The sequence below is a fragment of the Fusarium phalaenopsidis genome (genome assembly GCF_050370095.1).
Source record: "Fusarium phalaenopsidis strain FUZ10S chromosome Unknown contig_32304, whole genome shotgun sequence".
In the NCBI taxonomy this organism is placed as follows: domain Eukaryota; kingdom Fungi; phylum Ascomycota; class Sordariomycetes; order Hypocreales; family Nectriaceae; genus Fusarium; species Fusarium phalaenopsidis.
In genome coordinates, this window is record NW_028145404.1 from 4,727,620 (window position 1) to 4,743,829 (window position 16,210).

The 16,210-nt window shown below is 51.6% G+C and overlaps 2 protein-coding genes across 2 annotated transcripts; both read left to right on the forward strand.

Annotated features, from left to right (window-relative positions):
- Positions 1 to 1,376: 1,376 nt before the first annotated feature.
- Positions 1,377 to 4,014, forward strand: LRP88_10714 (uncharacterized protein; the record flags this gene model as incomplete). The annotated part of the gene is made up of 5 exons (XM_083247165.1): positions 1,377 to 1,752; positions 1,802 to 2,125; positions 2,881 to 3,712; positions 3,765 to 3,876; positions 3,925 to 4,014. The coding sequence occupies 5 exons, from the start codon at positions 1,377 to 1,379 to the stop codon at positions 4,012 to 4,014; spliced, it is 1,734 nt and encodes a 577-aa protein (XP_083098278.1).
- Positions 4,015 to 5,115: 1,101 nt separating this feature from the next.
- LRP88_10715 (uncharacterized protein) lies at positions 5,116 to 15,718 on the forward strand (the record flags this gene model as incomplete). Its single annotated transcript, XM_083247166.1, has 3 exons — positions 5,116 to 9,040; positions 9,091 to 15,524; positions 15,620 to 15,718. 3 exons carry the CDS (start codon positions 5,116 to 5,118, stop codon positions 15,716 to 15,718), a joined length of 10,458 nt encoding a protein of 3,485 aa, XP_083098279.1.
- Positions 15,719 to 16,210: the final 492 nt, after the last annotated feature.

The window sequence follows — 16,210 nt, forward strand, 5'->3', positions numbered from 1 at the left end:
AATATGATGGGCTAGCCCTGTATATGCCTGCATCAACCGCAGCTTGCATTGTCACGAGAGACGCTTGGTGGGCCCGCCGGCTAAGAATAATAACTATTGCGTCAAAGCCACTATCCACGAGGCTTTTGCTCAAGGACTTGGCTGAAGTGTAGTCTGCTTCGATTGCCTCAACGCCCGGGGGCAGTTTTGCTGTGGATGGGTCGCGTGTGAGGACGGTGACTTTGGAATGGTTTTTGAGGAGATGTTTGATGGTGGGTGGGCCGAGGCTTCCAGTGCCCTAGACATAATAGTTAGATCAAGTTTATGATGCGAGTTATAGAGATAGAGACACCTGCAATGACAACGTTGGTCATTATGTGTGGAGGCCGAGCCATGCCGACGGGCAGGGAGAAGTATAGAGTCTGTTTCGAAAATGGGGCAGCAGCAAAGAGCGTCGTACGATTGGTAAGAGAAAAAGAAGAAAAAGATTAAAGTAGAGCTCTTTATTTAACAGTATTTGTCCATCCATATTCCATATTCCATGCTCCATCTTCTTGTCATCCCGGCCCGTGCCTTGCGACATGAGCACCAATTCGGGTATTGACGCGCGACAAGCAACCCAATCAATACAATCAGCAATTCATATACCCAATGATTACGCGCCATCGGATGAGACGACAGGGCTATGTTTGACAGCATGGCAATTATTTGGACAAATTCTGCAGTCCCTTGTTGGTTTGACTCTACTTTGGTCCATAATCCATGCAAGGCCGGCCAACTCTCGGGTTACTCAACCTTTGCGGGGTCGGGAGATCGACGGCCAACTTGGACTTGCCAACCAACAACCAATTCTTTGACTCGAGCGTGCAGGCTGGCTATACAAGCAATACCATTGATTGATCTCATACTTGGAACTTTGGCATCGTCCAATAAATACGTCGTCTTTGTCATAATGTTTCAACGCCCCTACGTCTCAACCTCGGCTGTGAGGCACTTGACGAAGCTAACTAGAAGCCTCTCGACGTCACTGCCACGGCAAGGACCTTACGATGATACAATTAAAAATCTTAGGCTGAATGGAAAAAGCCGGGTGATCTTTCAGGGTATGAATCGCTGCTTCTGGGGCTACAAATCCATTCACTAACCTGTTCCATAGGGTTCACTGGCAGAGCGGTAATGCCCCATGGCGGATGACTGGACATGGGACTGACATTTGACAAGGCAACTATAAATGCAAAAGATACTATAGAATACGGTACCAATGTTGTCGGGGGTGTCTCCCCGGGAAAGGGAGACCAGACACATCTTGACCTTCCAGTCTTTGATACTGTCCAAGAGGTAACGTCTCGAGCATTGGACCCCTCAACGCCCGATTCTAATTTGCTGCAACATAGGCTATGGCTGAGGTCAAGCCACACGTCAGCGCTGTCTTTGTCCCTGCCCAGTTCGCCGCCAAGGCCATAATCGAATCCATAGAAGCCGAGGTACCCCTCGTTGTCTCGGTTGCGGAGAATGTCCCCGTACATGACATGCTTCGCGTTCATGAGATTCTCAGAACGCAGTCCAAGACTCGTCTAGTTGGACCAAACTGCCCGGGAATCATTGCACCGGAGCAGTGCCGGGTTGGCATTATGCCGTACAAGCAGTATACTCGGGGCTGTGTGGGTATTGTGTCCAAGTCGGGCACACTCAGTTATGAGGCAGTTGGGTCGACTTCACGTGCAGGACTAGGGCAGAGTATTGTCGTGGGAATGGGAGGAGATATGCTGCCAGGTGAGAGATTATCATGCTCCTGAAATGAAGCCATGCTAACTCAACCTAGGCACGACCTTGGCCGATGGTCTCAGATTATTCTTCGAACATGAAGAAACGAAAGGCATCATTGTTATTGGAGAGATTGGTGGAGAAGCTGAGCTTGAGGCTGCCGAGCTTATTAAAGAGTACCGCAAGACGGCCAACCCAAAGCCAGTTGTGGCCATGGTGGCTGGAAGAACAGCGCCCGAGGGCAAGACAATGGGACACGCTGGAGCAGTATTTTCGGCTGGAGATATCACGGCTGGGGCCAAGGCAAAGGCCCTTGAGGATGCTGGAGCCATTGTGGTTCCCCATCCAGGCGTTATGGGCGAGAAGATGAGAGAGCTTCTCGGTATGTAGTCGTTCAGATAGCCGGACCTCCCCAGGTGCCCCACTAAAGAGATTGGAGCTCCTTGCTGCTATATATTACCAGTTGATGCGGTTATTTTAACCTCTCAGCTTCGGATTGCGCCTTTAACACGGTCTATCACTCATTATTGCTAAGAAAACTTCGAAAAAAAAAAAACACTGAGTAGTTTGTCCCGTTCCTTATGCAGGGCTCAAGACGGCTGTGGGAAAGCATATAGCCGACTAACCCCGCTTCGTCGGCCTCTTCCCCTCTCGCAGATGCCGATCATCCAAGCTCTACTCATCATCGACTAACAAGCAATAGAATATTGGACTTCGATAGAAGATATTAGACTCACTTTCTCTATCTTTTTATACTGCAAATATTAGAACAAACCGTTGTGCATCATGATTCCTAGTCGACGGTCTGCCGCCCTTCGGAAGTATCCGACCAAGGTAAGTTTCCTTTCAGAATAACAAGATGGAAGTGTTTCTAATATAGGATATTGCCTAGCTGTCACCAACAATTCATAGAAGAAATCTGCATCTGCATGAATATCAGTCACAAAGCCTGCTAAAAGAGGTGAGTTCCCCGGTCAATGATGTCGGACGAGAAACCTGACTTCGAGCTCCAAGGCAGGGGTACCTATACCCCATGGGATGACCGCGCAAACAGTATATGAAACAAAAGATGCCATCAAACTCATAGGTTAGTTGTTCCCTTAAGAGTAACTACCAGAAGCTGACTGTTGGCACAAGGTGGAAACGTGGTCATCAAGCCACAAGTTCTCTTGGAGAAGAGTCAACGCTACGCCGTCAAAGACAAGGAAGACGGTGAAGGAATAGCCACCAGGATACTTGGCCATCGAACTGGATTACATCCGCTCGACGATAGCATCTCGACTGTAAGCCGTCTTTATCTCGAAGAGGCAGTCCAGTTTGACAAGAAGTGGTATATCGCCATGACCGTCGACCGAGAGAACTACTGCCCTGTCATTAGAATAAAAAACTTGGAATCTTCTCAGGGATCGCCAATCCATGAAGAGCACAAGAATTCCCAATACTCCTTCGGCTTCAGCCTGAAGAACGGCATCTCTGACAATATCATTGCCGACATATCGAAGACACTGCAGCTACCGGAAACGAAGACTGAGACACTGAGAAAAATACTTCAAGGGATGTTTCGAATATTTTCTGAAAAAGAGGCTATCAACCTTGAGATACATCTCCTAAACACCGCGGATGGCCGGCTTATTTGCTCAGACTCCGGATTTTTCTTCGACGATGCAGCCCAAAAGCGACAACCCGATTTGTTCGCCTTAAGAGACTCTGCCCAAGAGGTTCGGGAAGAGGTTGAAGCTGAGAAATACGGCTTGGTATACGTCAGGATGGACGGAAACATCGGAAACGTGGTCAATGGAGCTGGCTTGGCCATGGCTACAAATGATGCCATCAGTCTTTATGGAGGCTCCAGTGCTAACTTTCTCGATGCTGGAGGGCAGGCTACGAAAGAGACTATGCTGCAGGCCTTCGGGATAATTATGGGAGACGAGCGGGTCAAGGCAATCTTGGTCAACATTTATGGCGGTAAGTTGGCAGTATTAGGCCCGCACGGCACACTGACAGTAGACAGGTATCACAAGATGTGACATGATCGCCGAGTCCATCATCGCAGCGGCGAGTGAGCTTGGCCCTCTGCGCGTGCCAATGGTGGTGCGACTGCAAGGAACCAACTCTGAAGCAGGCTTGAAGCTCGTAAGCAATGCACTGATTTATTCCAGCCGAGCACTAAGATATCCGTAGCTTTCCGAAACCGATCTTGGTATTCACGTTGAGGCGGACTTTGGCGAAGCTGCCAGAAAGGCGGTGGAACTTGCGAACCAGGACTCCTAGGCATCTATCAAGATTAGAGAACAAATCACAATACATCTCCCCCCATATCCAGCTACGATTTTTTTTCGTCATGCTTAAGAATCCTGAAAAATGTTTGATGAGAAATGGCCACCGTCGTTGAAAGGCCTCGGTCCCCTCGTAGCTCTCGGCCCATTAGGGACCCTTCTGCACAAGTATGTGAAGGTCTCCTGTTTCACTCGGACGCTATAGTCCCCTCTATCTTCCGTTTACGGCGACGAGTGAGTCTTGGCAGGGTTTGGATTTGCAGCGGTGATTATTTACCCCGGTCCGGACTGTCGCTAACCGCACGACGCGTCATATAATTTCAGCTACGTACTCGCAAATGCATATGCTCTACCGAGCGTATCTCCACAGCTCTGTAGGAATGCTCTGAGAAATGAAATTCATGCAATTGCGAGGTCATGCGGTCGTGGTAACGATGTGATATCGATGTGACAAAGTTACGCGTCCTGTGAGCTGCAGCCGTGTTCCTCTACAAGCGAAGCATATGCCGGATCGGGCCGCCCCCATAGCTGATATGGCAGTAGCTTGCGCGTTGTTGAGCGCTTACCGGCATCAGATGCGACTCCCAGGCCTACTAAGCGGCCACCCAGATGCAACCGATTTGGTGGCTGCATTTAGATATCTGCACGGCTGTTTGAAAACGGTAGTCTCGTGGGGTTGTTTCGCCACAAGGTTTGAATCCTACCTCATCACATATCGAGGCTGTTGCATGTATTCCTATTCTTGCCTAGGGGTGCCTCCCTTTGATCCCTCTCTTGGATAGCGGCAGAGAAGTGGCTGGCTGTTGTGAGGAACGTTACTGGGTGTGGATCAAGCGAGGGCCGAGAAGCAACGCCACCACTATCCAGCCTCACGTCACATTCCTTGGCCGTGACCCGTTGGTACTATCAATTGTATCAGTATTGCTAATGGCTGTAGTCTCTCAGAGACATACCGCTCAGCCGCGGCTGACCATTTCTTAGCTATCGAGAGAAATCCCCTAAACAGGCAGTTTCCCACTTCTCTTGGCCATTGTCAATCCCTCCCATTCAAGCACTTCCTTTCACCATCTTGTACCACTCATCTTCCAAATTCACAATGCCTCCCCCTCCTCTCGGAAGCACACTGCTTCACGTAGTGTACGCCGGTCGTGGCGATGCCTTCTACCTGGAGTATACCTATACTAATATGCTTGGCCACGAAGAGCATGTGCTCGTTCCCTTGGATGGCGGCCCCCGGAAGTTTGTTGTCGGAGTAGAGCACAATGCGCCTTATTCTAAGTATTACTTGGCTGTGGGAGAGCACATCTGGAAGGAAAGCTTCGCTGGTCCCGGCAACCTGAAATTCGGTCCCAAAGCAATCATCAACTCGCATCCTCACGATGACCATTTGGATGGCTTGCTGTATCTCATGGACTCGCAATGGAAAGACGCCATGTCATTCAACGGACCCTTCATCCTTCCGAATCAAGATTGCGGTGGCAAGATACTGGTAGAGGATATGGCAAAGAAACTCGGCTTCACGCAATCGTATGGATGCCAAGTACCCGGCATCAAATTTTACTATCCATCAACCAAGGCTGATGACCGCGAAATCTTGTCTTTCAATTTTCCTACTACACTTGTCAACGCCGATACGGGGGTGATGTCAAAGCCAACACATCAGCTTGGGGGCCGTCCAGTGATTACGCTTCCTGACAGGGTCATGATCGACACATCCCCCGAGAACTTGGAGAGTATTTTGATGGATGTCGACCCAAACCAGACCAAAGGAGCGGGGCGCATGTTCTTCACCGGAGACAACATTGGCCACAACATTGTTGACTGTGTCGCCGGCAAGCACTTCACCGTCTACAAGATTCAGCATCATGGCAGTCTTCGTAATACACAGTATGAAGAAACCGTTGAAGCTGTTGCCTCCCCCGTTGCTGAAGAGGCAGCCTTGTTTGCCCTGCTGAGTTTCGTCTTCAAGGAAGTCCCCGATGCCCTCTTTATCAACCCCAAAGGAGTTACGCGTATTGCCACTCTTGAAAAGTTCGTCCGGGACCGCTTCAATAAACCCAAGCAGCTTGTTATCGATGAATACATGAAAGAGCTGGAGAAACGAAACCGCGCCTATTTAGAGAAATGCACCTCAGGGAAACCAGTGAAACTGATCAAGTGGGAACCCGAGTCGAGGGATTTGCTCAAGACAAGACCGCCAACCAAGATTTGGGCCGACATTGTTCAGAATATCCACGATGCGGTGCCGCCCCCTGGTGGATATGGGGATAGTACTTATCCTTATGGGAAACTGTTCTACTCGCCCCCTCCAAAGAAAAGAGTTAGGACAAGGCGATATGCGATGCGGCCTTGGGCCGCTTCACTGCTCGACGTGAAGAAGTTTCAGAATAACTTCAAGGCCATCCTACTTGCCGGAAGCATCTTCCAGTTCTTCGAAACCTTTACTGCTGATGCGTACGTTTTGAGTGCCAACGGGACGCACTCTCATCCCTCGGCAGCCACCATCGCCGGCCTTGCCCTTTTGGTTCACCACAGGGATCCGCCTCACCCCGTGCCTTTGTATGTTACGAGCGGGTATGCCATCGACATGAAAGAAGTGCATTCGTACATCAAGGAGATGGGCCAGAGGCCAAGAAGAGTGCTCAATGGCCGCTATCTCGTTATTAGATGTCTCGACAAGGGCGTTTATATGACCATCAACGGCAACGGTGGCGCCATGGCTCCTAAACCTGGGGAGAGTCGTGACGTGCTCGGGGTGACGCGGGACCTTCCTATCGGAACAGATACAAGCATGGAACTCCAAGGGCTTCAAGAGAAGTTTGAGAAGAGCAGCTTTCTGCTTCCTGATCGGCTTATCGGTAGAGATGGCAGCTATCGCTACCAGATCACGGCGCCGGTGCAGCCAGGCATTACTCAGGAGAGGTACATGACGCTGGACCAGACCACAGGAGAAGTCGGTTTGACGCCACTGCTGCCGGCGAATCCATTCATTGTTTTGAATAGTTGGACATTGGAAGCTCCCACGTTTGAGCATTATCTGGTCTACCAGACGTACGAACCTATCAGGAAAGAGGCAAGGCTTCGCATCGGTCACCGCAAGGCCGACGGTATCACGCTTTGGCAGATCGGCTTCAGGAATGGATCGAACTGGGTCAAGTTTTACGTCAAGAATAACGGCACCTTTGCTCAGGTTGGATGGGATCAGAACATTCCTGTGGGTGGAAAGGATGTGTACTTCTACCTCAAAGATGTCACACCTCCCATTGTTCTCTTAGATCAGCAACCGTCCGCCATCACATCCATGGTGGCTCAACCGCCAGCACCTCCTGTTACTGGGCTGGGAAGGACTGGAACTACCTTGGCCGAGTTCTGCATCGCTGCTGGCATCGACACACAGCCTCCCTTCAGCGCGCTTCGGGCGTTGCAGGCCCTTGTAGGCGCCCAGAACCTTTCCGCGCTGGGCATCACCGACGGGTTCGAGAAGCTTGTTCTTCCGTATCCGACGGATCTGGCGTCTGCTGTCGACTTCACTGATAATGGACTCGACATGGAAGTCAACTCGGCGTCACTCACTTTGAATCCACCTTCTGATGCCGTCATTGACGTAGGAGGCGAGATGCAGAAGATTGCATCTGTGGTGATGACACTGCAGTGGCCTCTCATTGAGGACCTTTCTGTTGCGACCACTGTGAATACTGAAGATGGCATAACCCTCGCGAAAAAGAGGAAGCTAGTTGCAACCGCACTGCCCATCAGTCTGAAGAAGACGCTGGCTACCATGGGTGTCGATGCAACCACAATGGAGAAGCTTGGTGCTCCCAATGCTGTTGCCTACCTGACGGCAGACCCGGTCGGGCTGGTGAAACTCTTCTACGACCGCGTGCCGATGGCTCTTCTGATGGCCGGGCTGGTGGAGTTGAAACCGGACCTTGAGGCATCAACCGTTGAAGCTTGGTACGACCCGACAGGTCTACCTGTTGTGAAGCGAGCTCAGGTAGTCTGCCTGACTTCGGCTGATACTTGGAAGTCTCTCTTCGACTTTGGCGGCATTGAGATTGTCCTGGGAGAGGTTGGGATCTTGCTGGAGGATGCCCTGTTGCCGAGTGAGACCATCACCTTGTACGGTAGTGCCATGTTCAATGCACCGGTCCCCCAAGCAGACGGCGTGAAGCTTTCTCTTTCTTGCGAGCTGAACATGGAAGGCGATGTGCAATTCGACTTCTCCATATCCGGAACCGACTCTCTCGATAGATTATCGTCTCTCCTGAAGCCCGACTCTGGTCTCACAAACGCTCAAGTGCCATTCCGCAACGGGCCTCTCTCGACCCTGGCCAGCACTTCTAAGCTTGCCATGACCTTCACTCAGTCTACGGATCACATAGCCGACTACAAACTCTCCAAGATATCTGCCAGTACACACTTTTCCGATTGGAAGGACTTCCTGCCTACCGAGTTCCCCATCAACAATCTCGTCTCAGTCACCGACGTTGGCATTGCACTGGAGATTCAGAACCCCCTGGACTCCGCCCAGCGTGCTATTGGGGCGTCCGTGGCACTCGAACTCAAGGTTGGTACCGAGAAGGGCACACAGAAGATTGTTCGTCTCGGATTCGCGGCCAATCCGCTGGGCTCCTTTGGTGACTACGAGTACCGTCTCGCCGCGTTTGCCCCAGACGCTGGGTTGAGTTTCGCGGACATCATAGCTGCGATGGGGCTGACGGGTGTCACGGAAGCCCTCTTTGCGATGGGACCTCTTGTGAACCAATCTGCGACAGAAGTTCGCATTCGATCCTTTTCCGTGGCCGTGGAGAAGAGAGACGACGCATGGAAGTTTGCTGACTGGAGTCTGGACATGGGGATCGACAACTTTGTCATTTTCCAGGACGTATTTTCGCTCTCTAATGTGTCTCTTACTCTGGAGAATAGCAATGGTGTGCTGATGGGCGACTTGTCTGGCTCTATTCAGATTGCAACGATCATCCTCGAATGCAAGATGAGCCTCCCTACACAGTCCCGGCCAGGTATGTTCCTTGACTTAATAACGAAGCTGTCTGATTCTAACCTTGCACAGGCATGATATCCATCGAAAGTCCCAACGGCGTGTCCGCAACCGACATCATCTCTGCCTTGAAGCTACCTGACGTATCTTCCATTCCCGTTCTGGGAACGTTGCTATCAACCCAACTTGGCACGGCACACTTTACAATTGGCTATCTTCCCGGCGAGAGAGGAGGATCATCTCTCTCTTGGCTTGGATCAAGCTTTACATTTGAGCTGGACCAAGTTTCCGTGACAGAGACACTCGTCATTGATGGCATTAGCGTGGCAATCGGATACCACTCAGAGCATGATCCTTTTGGCCCAGGAAAAACACAGTTTGTGTTCCTCCTCAGGGCGTCATTATTCGACAACGCTCTCGCTGCTGATATCATCTACGACTCCTTGCTTTCAGAAATCGAGTTTGCACTCACATCTCCGGATCCAACCAAGATGGTAAAAATCTCGGACATGGTCAGCAAACTTCTTGGGCCATCCTTCCAATACGCCTTGGAGCCATTTGTTCAGGACATGACTATCAAGGAGGCCAGCCTGAAGCTATCGACTGCCAGTGGCATTAAGGTGCAGCATTTCAAGATCGACATCTCAGACGCAGCATCTGCAGAGTTCCAGGGATTGACCATGAAGTCTCTTTCGGTAGAATATACCGCTGCTACGCCTGCAAAGGGAGACAAGCCAGCTGTGCTTGAGAAGTTTGTGCTACAGGGATCTATCCAAAAGGGCAAGGTCGGTGCTCGGTTGACTATCGAGTGCACATCCTCAGACGGCGAGAAACCGGCTCAAGTGGCATTCGTCCTTGACGCTCCGCCTGGAACAAACCTGTACCTTTCTGGACTGGTAGATCTGTTCACGCTGTCAGATCCTTCGTACGACAGGCCGGACCAGTGCCCTGACTTTACTGGACTCGTCATCAAGACTATTCAGGGGAAGGTGTCACTACAAACAGACGCTCAAACAGGGAAAAGGGCACTATCACTCGACTCTCTCGATGCAGACATCGAATCCATGGGCAGTATTGAAATCTTGAAGGACCCTGCTGTCACACTTAAAAGTATCAGCCTTCATCTACAGTACGAGAACAAGACCTTCTCCGGTCAGGTGTATGGCCATCTTGCGATTGAGACTGTCAACATCTGGGCCTACTTCAAGAAAGATGACCAAGGCAACTCGGTGTTTGAGGGACGCCTGTCACTCAATGACCAACAAGCACCAGTGGCATTTGACAAGCTTGCGGCGACCTTTCTACCCGACGTTGCAGACTACACCATCCCAAGTCTTCTCAACGCACCAAAAGAGATTCCACTCTTTGTTTTTGGCGTGAAGTTGATACCGGACAAGTCGATTGAGGTATGGGGAACCGGGCAGCTTCCCCTCAGTCTTGACGCTTCGGGGTACACGGTGTCTATGGCCAAGATTGGTGGAATGGTGCGAAGGATCAAAGGATCGGATGTACTTGGTCTTCCTGACCAATACACCGCATTCCTCATCGGAGAGTTGCAGTTCAACACCTTCACATCGGCCCGAGCATCAGTCACCATTGGCACAGGGAAGGCGACCATGTTGACCGCTTCCATCACCTCCCAGTCCTCAGCCATCGACCTTGACGCCTTGACGGCACCACTGAGCGGCGACGGATCGACTCTCAAGACAATCAGTCCCACAGGCACATCAAACATGAACTTTGGCAGCTCTGGATACCTCTGTGTTGACTTTACAAACTCGAAGCTCTTCCTATTCAGTCAACTTGCTCCCCCCATTAGTGCCTACGGTATGATAATGGGTCAGTGGAAGTCTTCAGGGACGGTATCTGATCGCCGCTACTTTGTATCAGTGACGACTCAGAACCTGGGCCAGATCTGGAGCGACTTGAACGTGCCAGTGCTCTCTGCTTTTGAGTTTTCTCTAGCTGGAGGCCAGATTGTGTCATGGACGGGCACCGTCGAAGAACTCCACACTGAGCTGTCCGCCTTTGTGGCCGCAGCGCAGTACGCCAAGGTGGACGTGACGGATGTCTCATCTACGCTGCTCGCGCTCCCACAGACAGAACCGGTACCGAGAGGCGGTGCTTTGTTCGCTACACTCGATCTCAAGCGAGGAGGTATCGTCAACCAGGCCATTACCACCGGCCTCGAGCCCACGATGCCAGACCCCACGTTGGCGTTTTACGCCATGTTGAACAAAGACGAGCCGAAGCAATCCAAGTTCATGGTCTCTATGCAGAACATGTACCTCTTCGGAGGTGCCCTACTGTTCAACGGAACTGCCGAATACCATCCCGACGGCAAAAGGCTGGCCGCACTTGGATCCATGCAACTGACGCTGTCTACGGCGAGCTCTGTGACGTTGCAAATGGAACTGGACATTTCTGAGAATCTGACGTCCTTCAAGCTCCAGGGAAAGCCTTCCACTGATGACACGCTGGTCAACCCATTCGTCGACATGTTCAACGTGCAACTCAAAGCGCTGGTTTTGACAGGCAGCATACACACATCAGACAAGGGGACTGTGTCAGACTACTCCCTTTCTGGAAGCGTGTACCTGGGGGTCGGAATCTTGCGCGCAGACCTCGCTGGTAGCATCTATTTCAGCCAGGGCAAAGCCGTGACAGCGAACCTATCTTTGGTTACCGGGCAGCAGGGGATATCTGTGGACGACGTATTCTCTAGCATCATCCAACCTGGCGACACCAGCAGTGGCTCATGGCCATCAGGCTACGGAACTATTTCTTTCCAGTCGGCGTCCATCTACTATTCCATCCAGGAATACCACCTAGGGAAGCAGGTATTCAGGAAGGGATATCACATTGCGGCTGACATTCAGATATTCGGGACTTTGTTCTCTATCACCGCTGATCTTGGAAATCGCAAGGGGATTGTAATAACTGGCCAGAAAACCAATCCCATCGACTTGGGATTCCTCCGACTCACAGGCCGGACACCAACACCGCCAACACCACCGCCAACACCTCCAGTCCCGGTCACAGGGCCAAGTGTAACGATTGACACCACTAGCAGTTCGGTAAGCCTCCCATACTCTCATAGAAATGCCATGATTGAGGACGACGTTGCTGACATGTCCAAGACCGTATACGAGGCTGAGGTTGGCGCCCAACTCTTCGATCTGCCTCAGCTCGATGCTACGTTCCAGTACCAGCAAGGCGAGGCATCTCTGAAGTGTATTGTCCAATACACGGGCACCTTCCTCGGGGTCACCAATCCTCATGTCACCATCTTCTACAAGGACGGCAAATTCTCCTTGGGCGATTGGCAGATGATTGAAGACATGCTCGACAAGGTGGACATTGCCAAGGCGATCAGTGAAGCCTCCGAGTCTGACACGCGTGCCTGCAAGAAACTCGTCGGGCTCATATTTGACAAGACCATCCAGACAAAGTTCAACTTTACTCTAGGAGATGCTTCAGTCAAGGATGGTTCGCTCAAGTTCAACTTGAAATGGACCTACGACATCACCATCGTCATCCCGGGTGCACCTGACATCCACATTCCTGGCCTGAAGCTTCCAAACCTTCCTCTCACTGTCTCGCCTCCTTACAAGCTGAGTGAGCTCCACCAGCTACTCGTCAATTCCATATTGGCTAGTATCAAGGACATTGGCGCTGCGCTGCTAGACCCAGACAACGTTACACAGTTCTTGATTCTCATCGCTGTGATGAAGGCCAAGGAGTGGACCAAGGATCTTATCGAAGGACTGCTCTGTCGCAAGGCCAATACCCAGAATGTGAAGGAACGAGGAGAAGAGATCGCCGACGAGAATGCCAACGAAATGGAAAAGCCGGACAACTCTGGCAACAAGGCCATCGAGTCGGCAAAGACAACCATATCAGCTACGAGCCTTGCGACTGCTCTCGGCGGGTTGGCCACTGCTGTCGAACTCGGCCTTGACTTTGGAATCTTTATCGGGGGCGCCATTGGATTACTCACTGCCTTGATTTCGGTGTCTGATGACAAGAAGAAGTTGGAAGAGCTGAAAAAGAAAGCTACGGATCACCGTCAGAGGACAGATTCATCTGTCCAAGATGCCAAAGACTTCGTGGGCAAGGTGCTCAACTTGTCTGTGACTCCGAATCCCCCGGTGTCCAAATATCTGCCAAACGAGACGTACGAGTCAACTATCGAGCTCAACTGGGAAGCCAACAAGCCAAACTGGCCCGAGTTCGACTACGGAAACTTTGAGAATGTTGTGTGGGAAGTCAGGATGGGGTTGGTCGACAACGTGGATGATCCCTCGATGCACCACTTGACCTCGGACTCCTTCTCCCTCACCTACTCTGACCCTTCGTTTGCCTTTGGATCTACGGTGTATTCTTACATCCGAGCTAGAGCAACTGTTCGGGGAGACCCTTATTATTCAGCAAACTGGACACGAGCACAACCAGCTGTCCATGTCCCCTGGCTTCATCCTGTTCCGCAGGTGGAATTCCAGGTGTCTGCCGTGAAGCCTTACAGCTGCATCGTCTCGGTTCCTGGTGCAGCCGTTGGGAAGTATCATGTGCAGGTGGTTGGTACCGACAGTTCATCCACTGCAGTCCTATATAAGATAGACTCAGTTGTTGCTTCCGCGGGTACGATCTCCCTAGATATCGGTATCTACGACTTCATTTCCGCCAATTCAGCCACCACGGCTTGTTTAGCCAGGGTCAAGGCCGTCTCTTCTGACCCAAGCACCTCTCACGACTCGCCTTACACAGACTCGCCAATTTTGACACCTGTTGCAGCACCCAGTAACCTGCAGGCTACGTACATCGAGGGAGCAGTTGTTGTATCATGGGATCAGCCTGGTTCCGGTACCGATGATTTCGATCTGCTGGTGGTTCAAAAGGACGGCAAGTTGGATACCACTGTGACCCTCAGGCCCATGTCGGCACCGGATGGCCAGAGACAAGTATCGCTCACGGGCCCATCCATCATTAGAGGGGCCAAGTTCACAATCGCAGCCCGCGCGAAGCCTCCATTAGCGGATTCCCTGGGACTGTTTGCATTCCTTGCCTACGAAATTCCTCAGGCCTTGCTACCAACTCCCTGGATCGACGCTGAATCCTACTACGACATTGAAAGGCAGGAGGCCAATCTCGCATTGAAGTTTGTCAGCCAGCCTCCCTCCAACCTGCACTTTGTTCTTCAAGTCCATCCAGCCACTGGCCCTCTGCCAGATCCCATCAGAGGAATACATGGGGCCTCCTCCTTGGGCAACAACTTTGTTTCTTTTGTCGCGCCCTTAGACATTGCTACGGCTCATACAACGACCTCCATTACCGTGGCCTCCATTGACCCAATTGCTGGGCAGCAGGGGGATTTCAGTGAACCCTGGAAGTTCCCAATCATCCCACAATCGTTACCTGCGTGTAAGCCTTCGGCATCTTTCACCTCTGCAGGATCTGTTCAAGTGTCATGGTCCTGGGACGACCTCACCGAGCTCATCGCGCAAAGGGTGGAGATGGTTCTGAAAACTCCAGATAGGATCTTCTCCGTGACCCGCACTGTTCGACGACCAGATTCCGTTACAATCTTCACCATGGAACAGAGTGAGAACCTATTCACACCAGGGCAAAAAGTGAACATTGAGTGCAAGTCTCTGGTTCCGAGTCTAGCAGGAGGTCTCGCAAGCATCAACTATACCATCCCCGGTTCCGACGGCTGGACCCCTTATGCACTTGTCAACGGGTTCCCTGTTGGATCTCTCTGCACCATGGCGAGCATCTCGCGCAGCGGAAGCAACAGCATCCAGCTATGGTGGACGAGTCCTGACGGGTCCATCCAGACGGCCTTGCAGCAGAACAACAACTGGCTAGGCTCTCGGTTCATGGGCCCCTCAACCGTGCCGAACTCTGGATCCTGCTTAACTGGTACCACGCGTAGCAACTTTCATCAGGAGATCTGGTGGATCACGGAAAACGGTGCCATCGATGGCAAGTTCTGGCTGCAGGACGGGCTGGGATGGAGGTCGCCTGGCACTAACTCCTATCCCTTCAACAAGCGTGGCCAAGCTTCTACGAAAGCCGGCGGGTCAATGACTTGCATATCCAGGCCCGGCCCTCGCATGCGTATGGACGTGTGGTGGGTTGCTCCTACCGGGGCCATTGGTAACGCGCGATGGAACTCGTCTGATGGATGGGGACATGTTTTCAACGCTGCTCCTTCGGGCACGGTAGGCTTTGGAAGCTCCATTAGTGGGCTTACTGCACAAAGCCTAGATGGAACAGCAGTCGACATATTCTACATCTACAAAGGTGGAGGTATAGGAGGCGCCTATTCACATGACCCCGACGCTGTCACTCAGTATGCTCTCTACAAGCTTACTCCAGTGGGAACTGCTCGGCTTGACGGCGGTTTCACCTCGATACGGCTCTCTCCACAACAAATTGCCCTCTTCTGGATCTCTTATCAAGGAAGCGTTGAGATGTTTGTCCTGACGAGAAACAATTCCGATGTGAGTGGATGGGACAGGCAACGGAAAGCTCTAACTGAACGTGGCTCCGCCTTGGAAACAAGTGGTATCGCTGCATTATCTACAGGTGCCAACAGGTTCTCGGTCTGGTGGAACGGGCCTCAGGGGACGTCTACGGACTTGAGGAGGATAGACGTGGACTTGGCGAAAGAAGCTGCGCAGTGGCCCGTGTCTGAGCAGATGGGCGTGGGGAGCTGCAGAAAGACGAGGACTCTTCTTCTAGGATCGGTCGACAGAGATCGGCGCCATCTCTGGTACGTTGGGCCGACTAGCACCATGAAGGGCATGTCGTTTGAAAGTTAGAGAGTAGATAGACTGCAAGTTGAGGGAGAGCTGAGGTGTAGTGGATAGGTGCACGAGTTTTGCTCCTAGCTGGCTATCATTTGATAAATAGATTGAATTATCCGTCGTTTCCTGCGCCGATTTTGAACAGCCCCTCGGCTGTAAGTGTAGTCAGCTAATCACAGCGAGAACAAGTAGACGTCAACAGAAGAGGTGTCTATTAGCCCAAAGATGGCCTGTGCCTTTTGCTGTTGTGGCTGATGCCCTCTTTTGGACTCGTTATTGAAGATGATCATAAGCAATAGGCAATCTGAAATTCCATCTAGTAAGATATAAAAAATTTGAGGGCTATGGAAGTGAGGAGTGGCGGCGGCGCGTTAACTGGA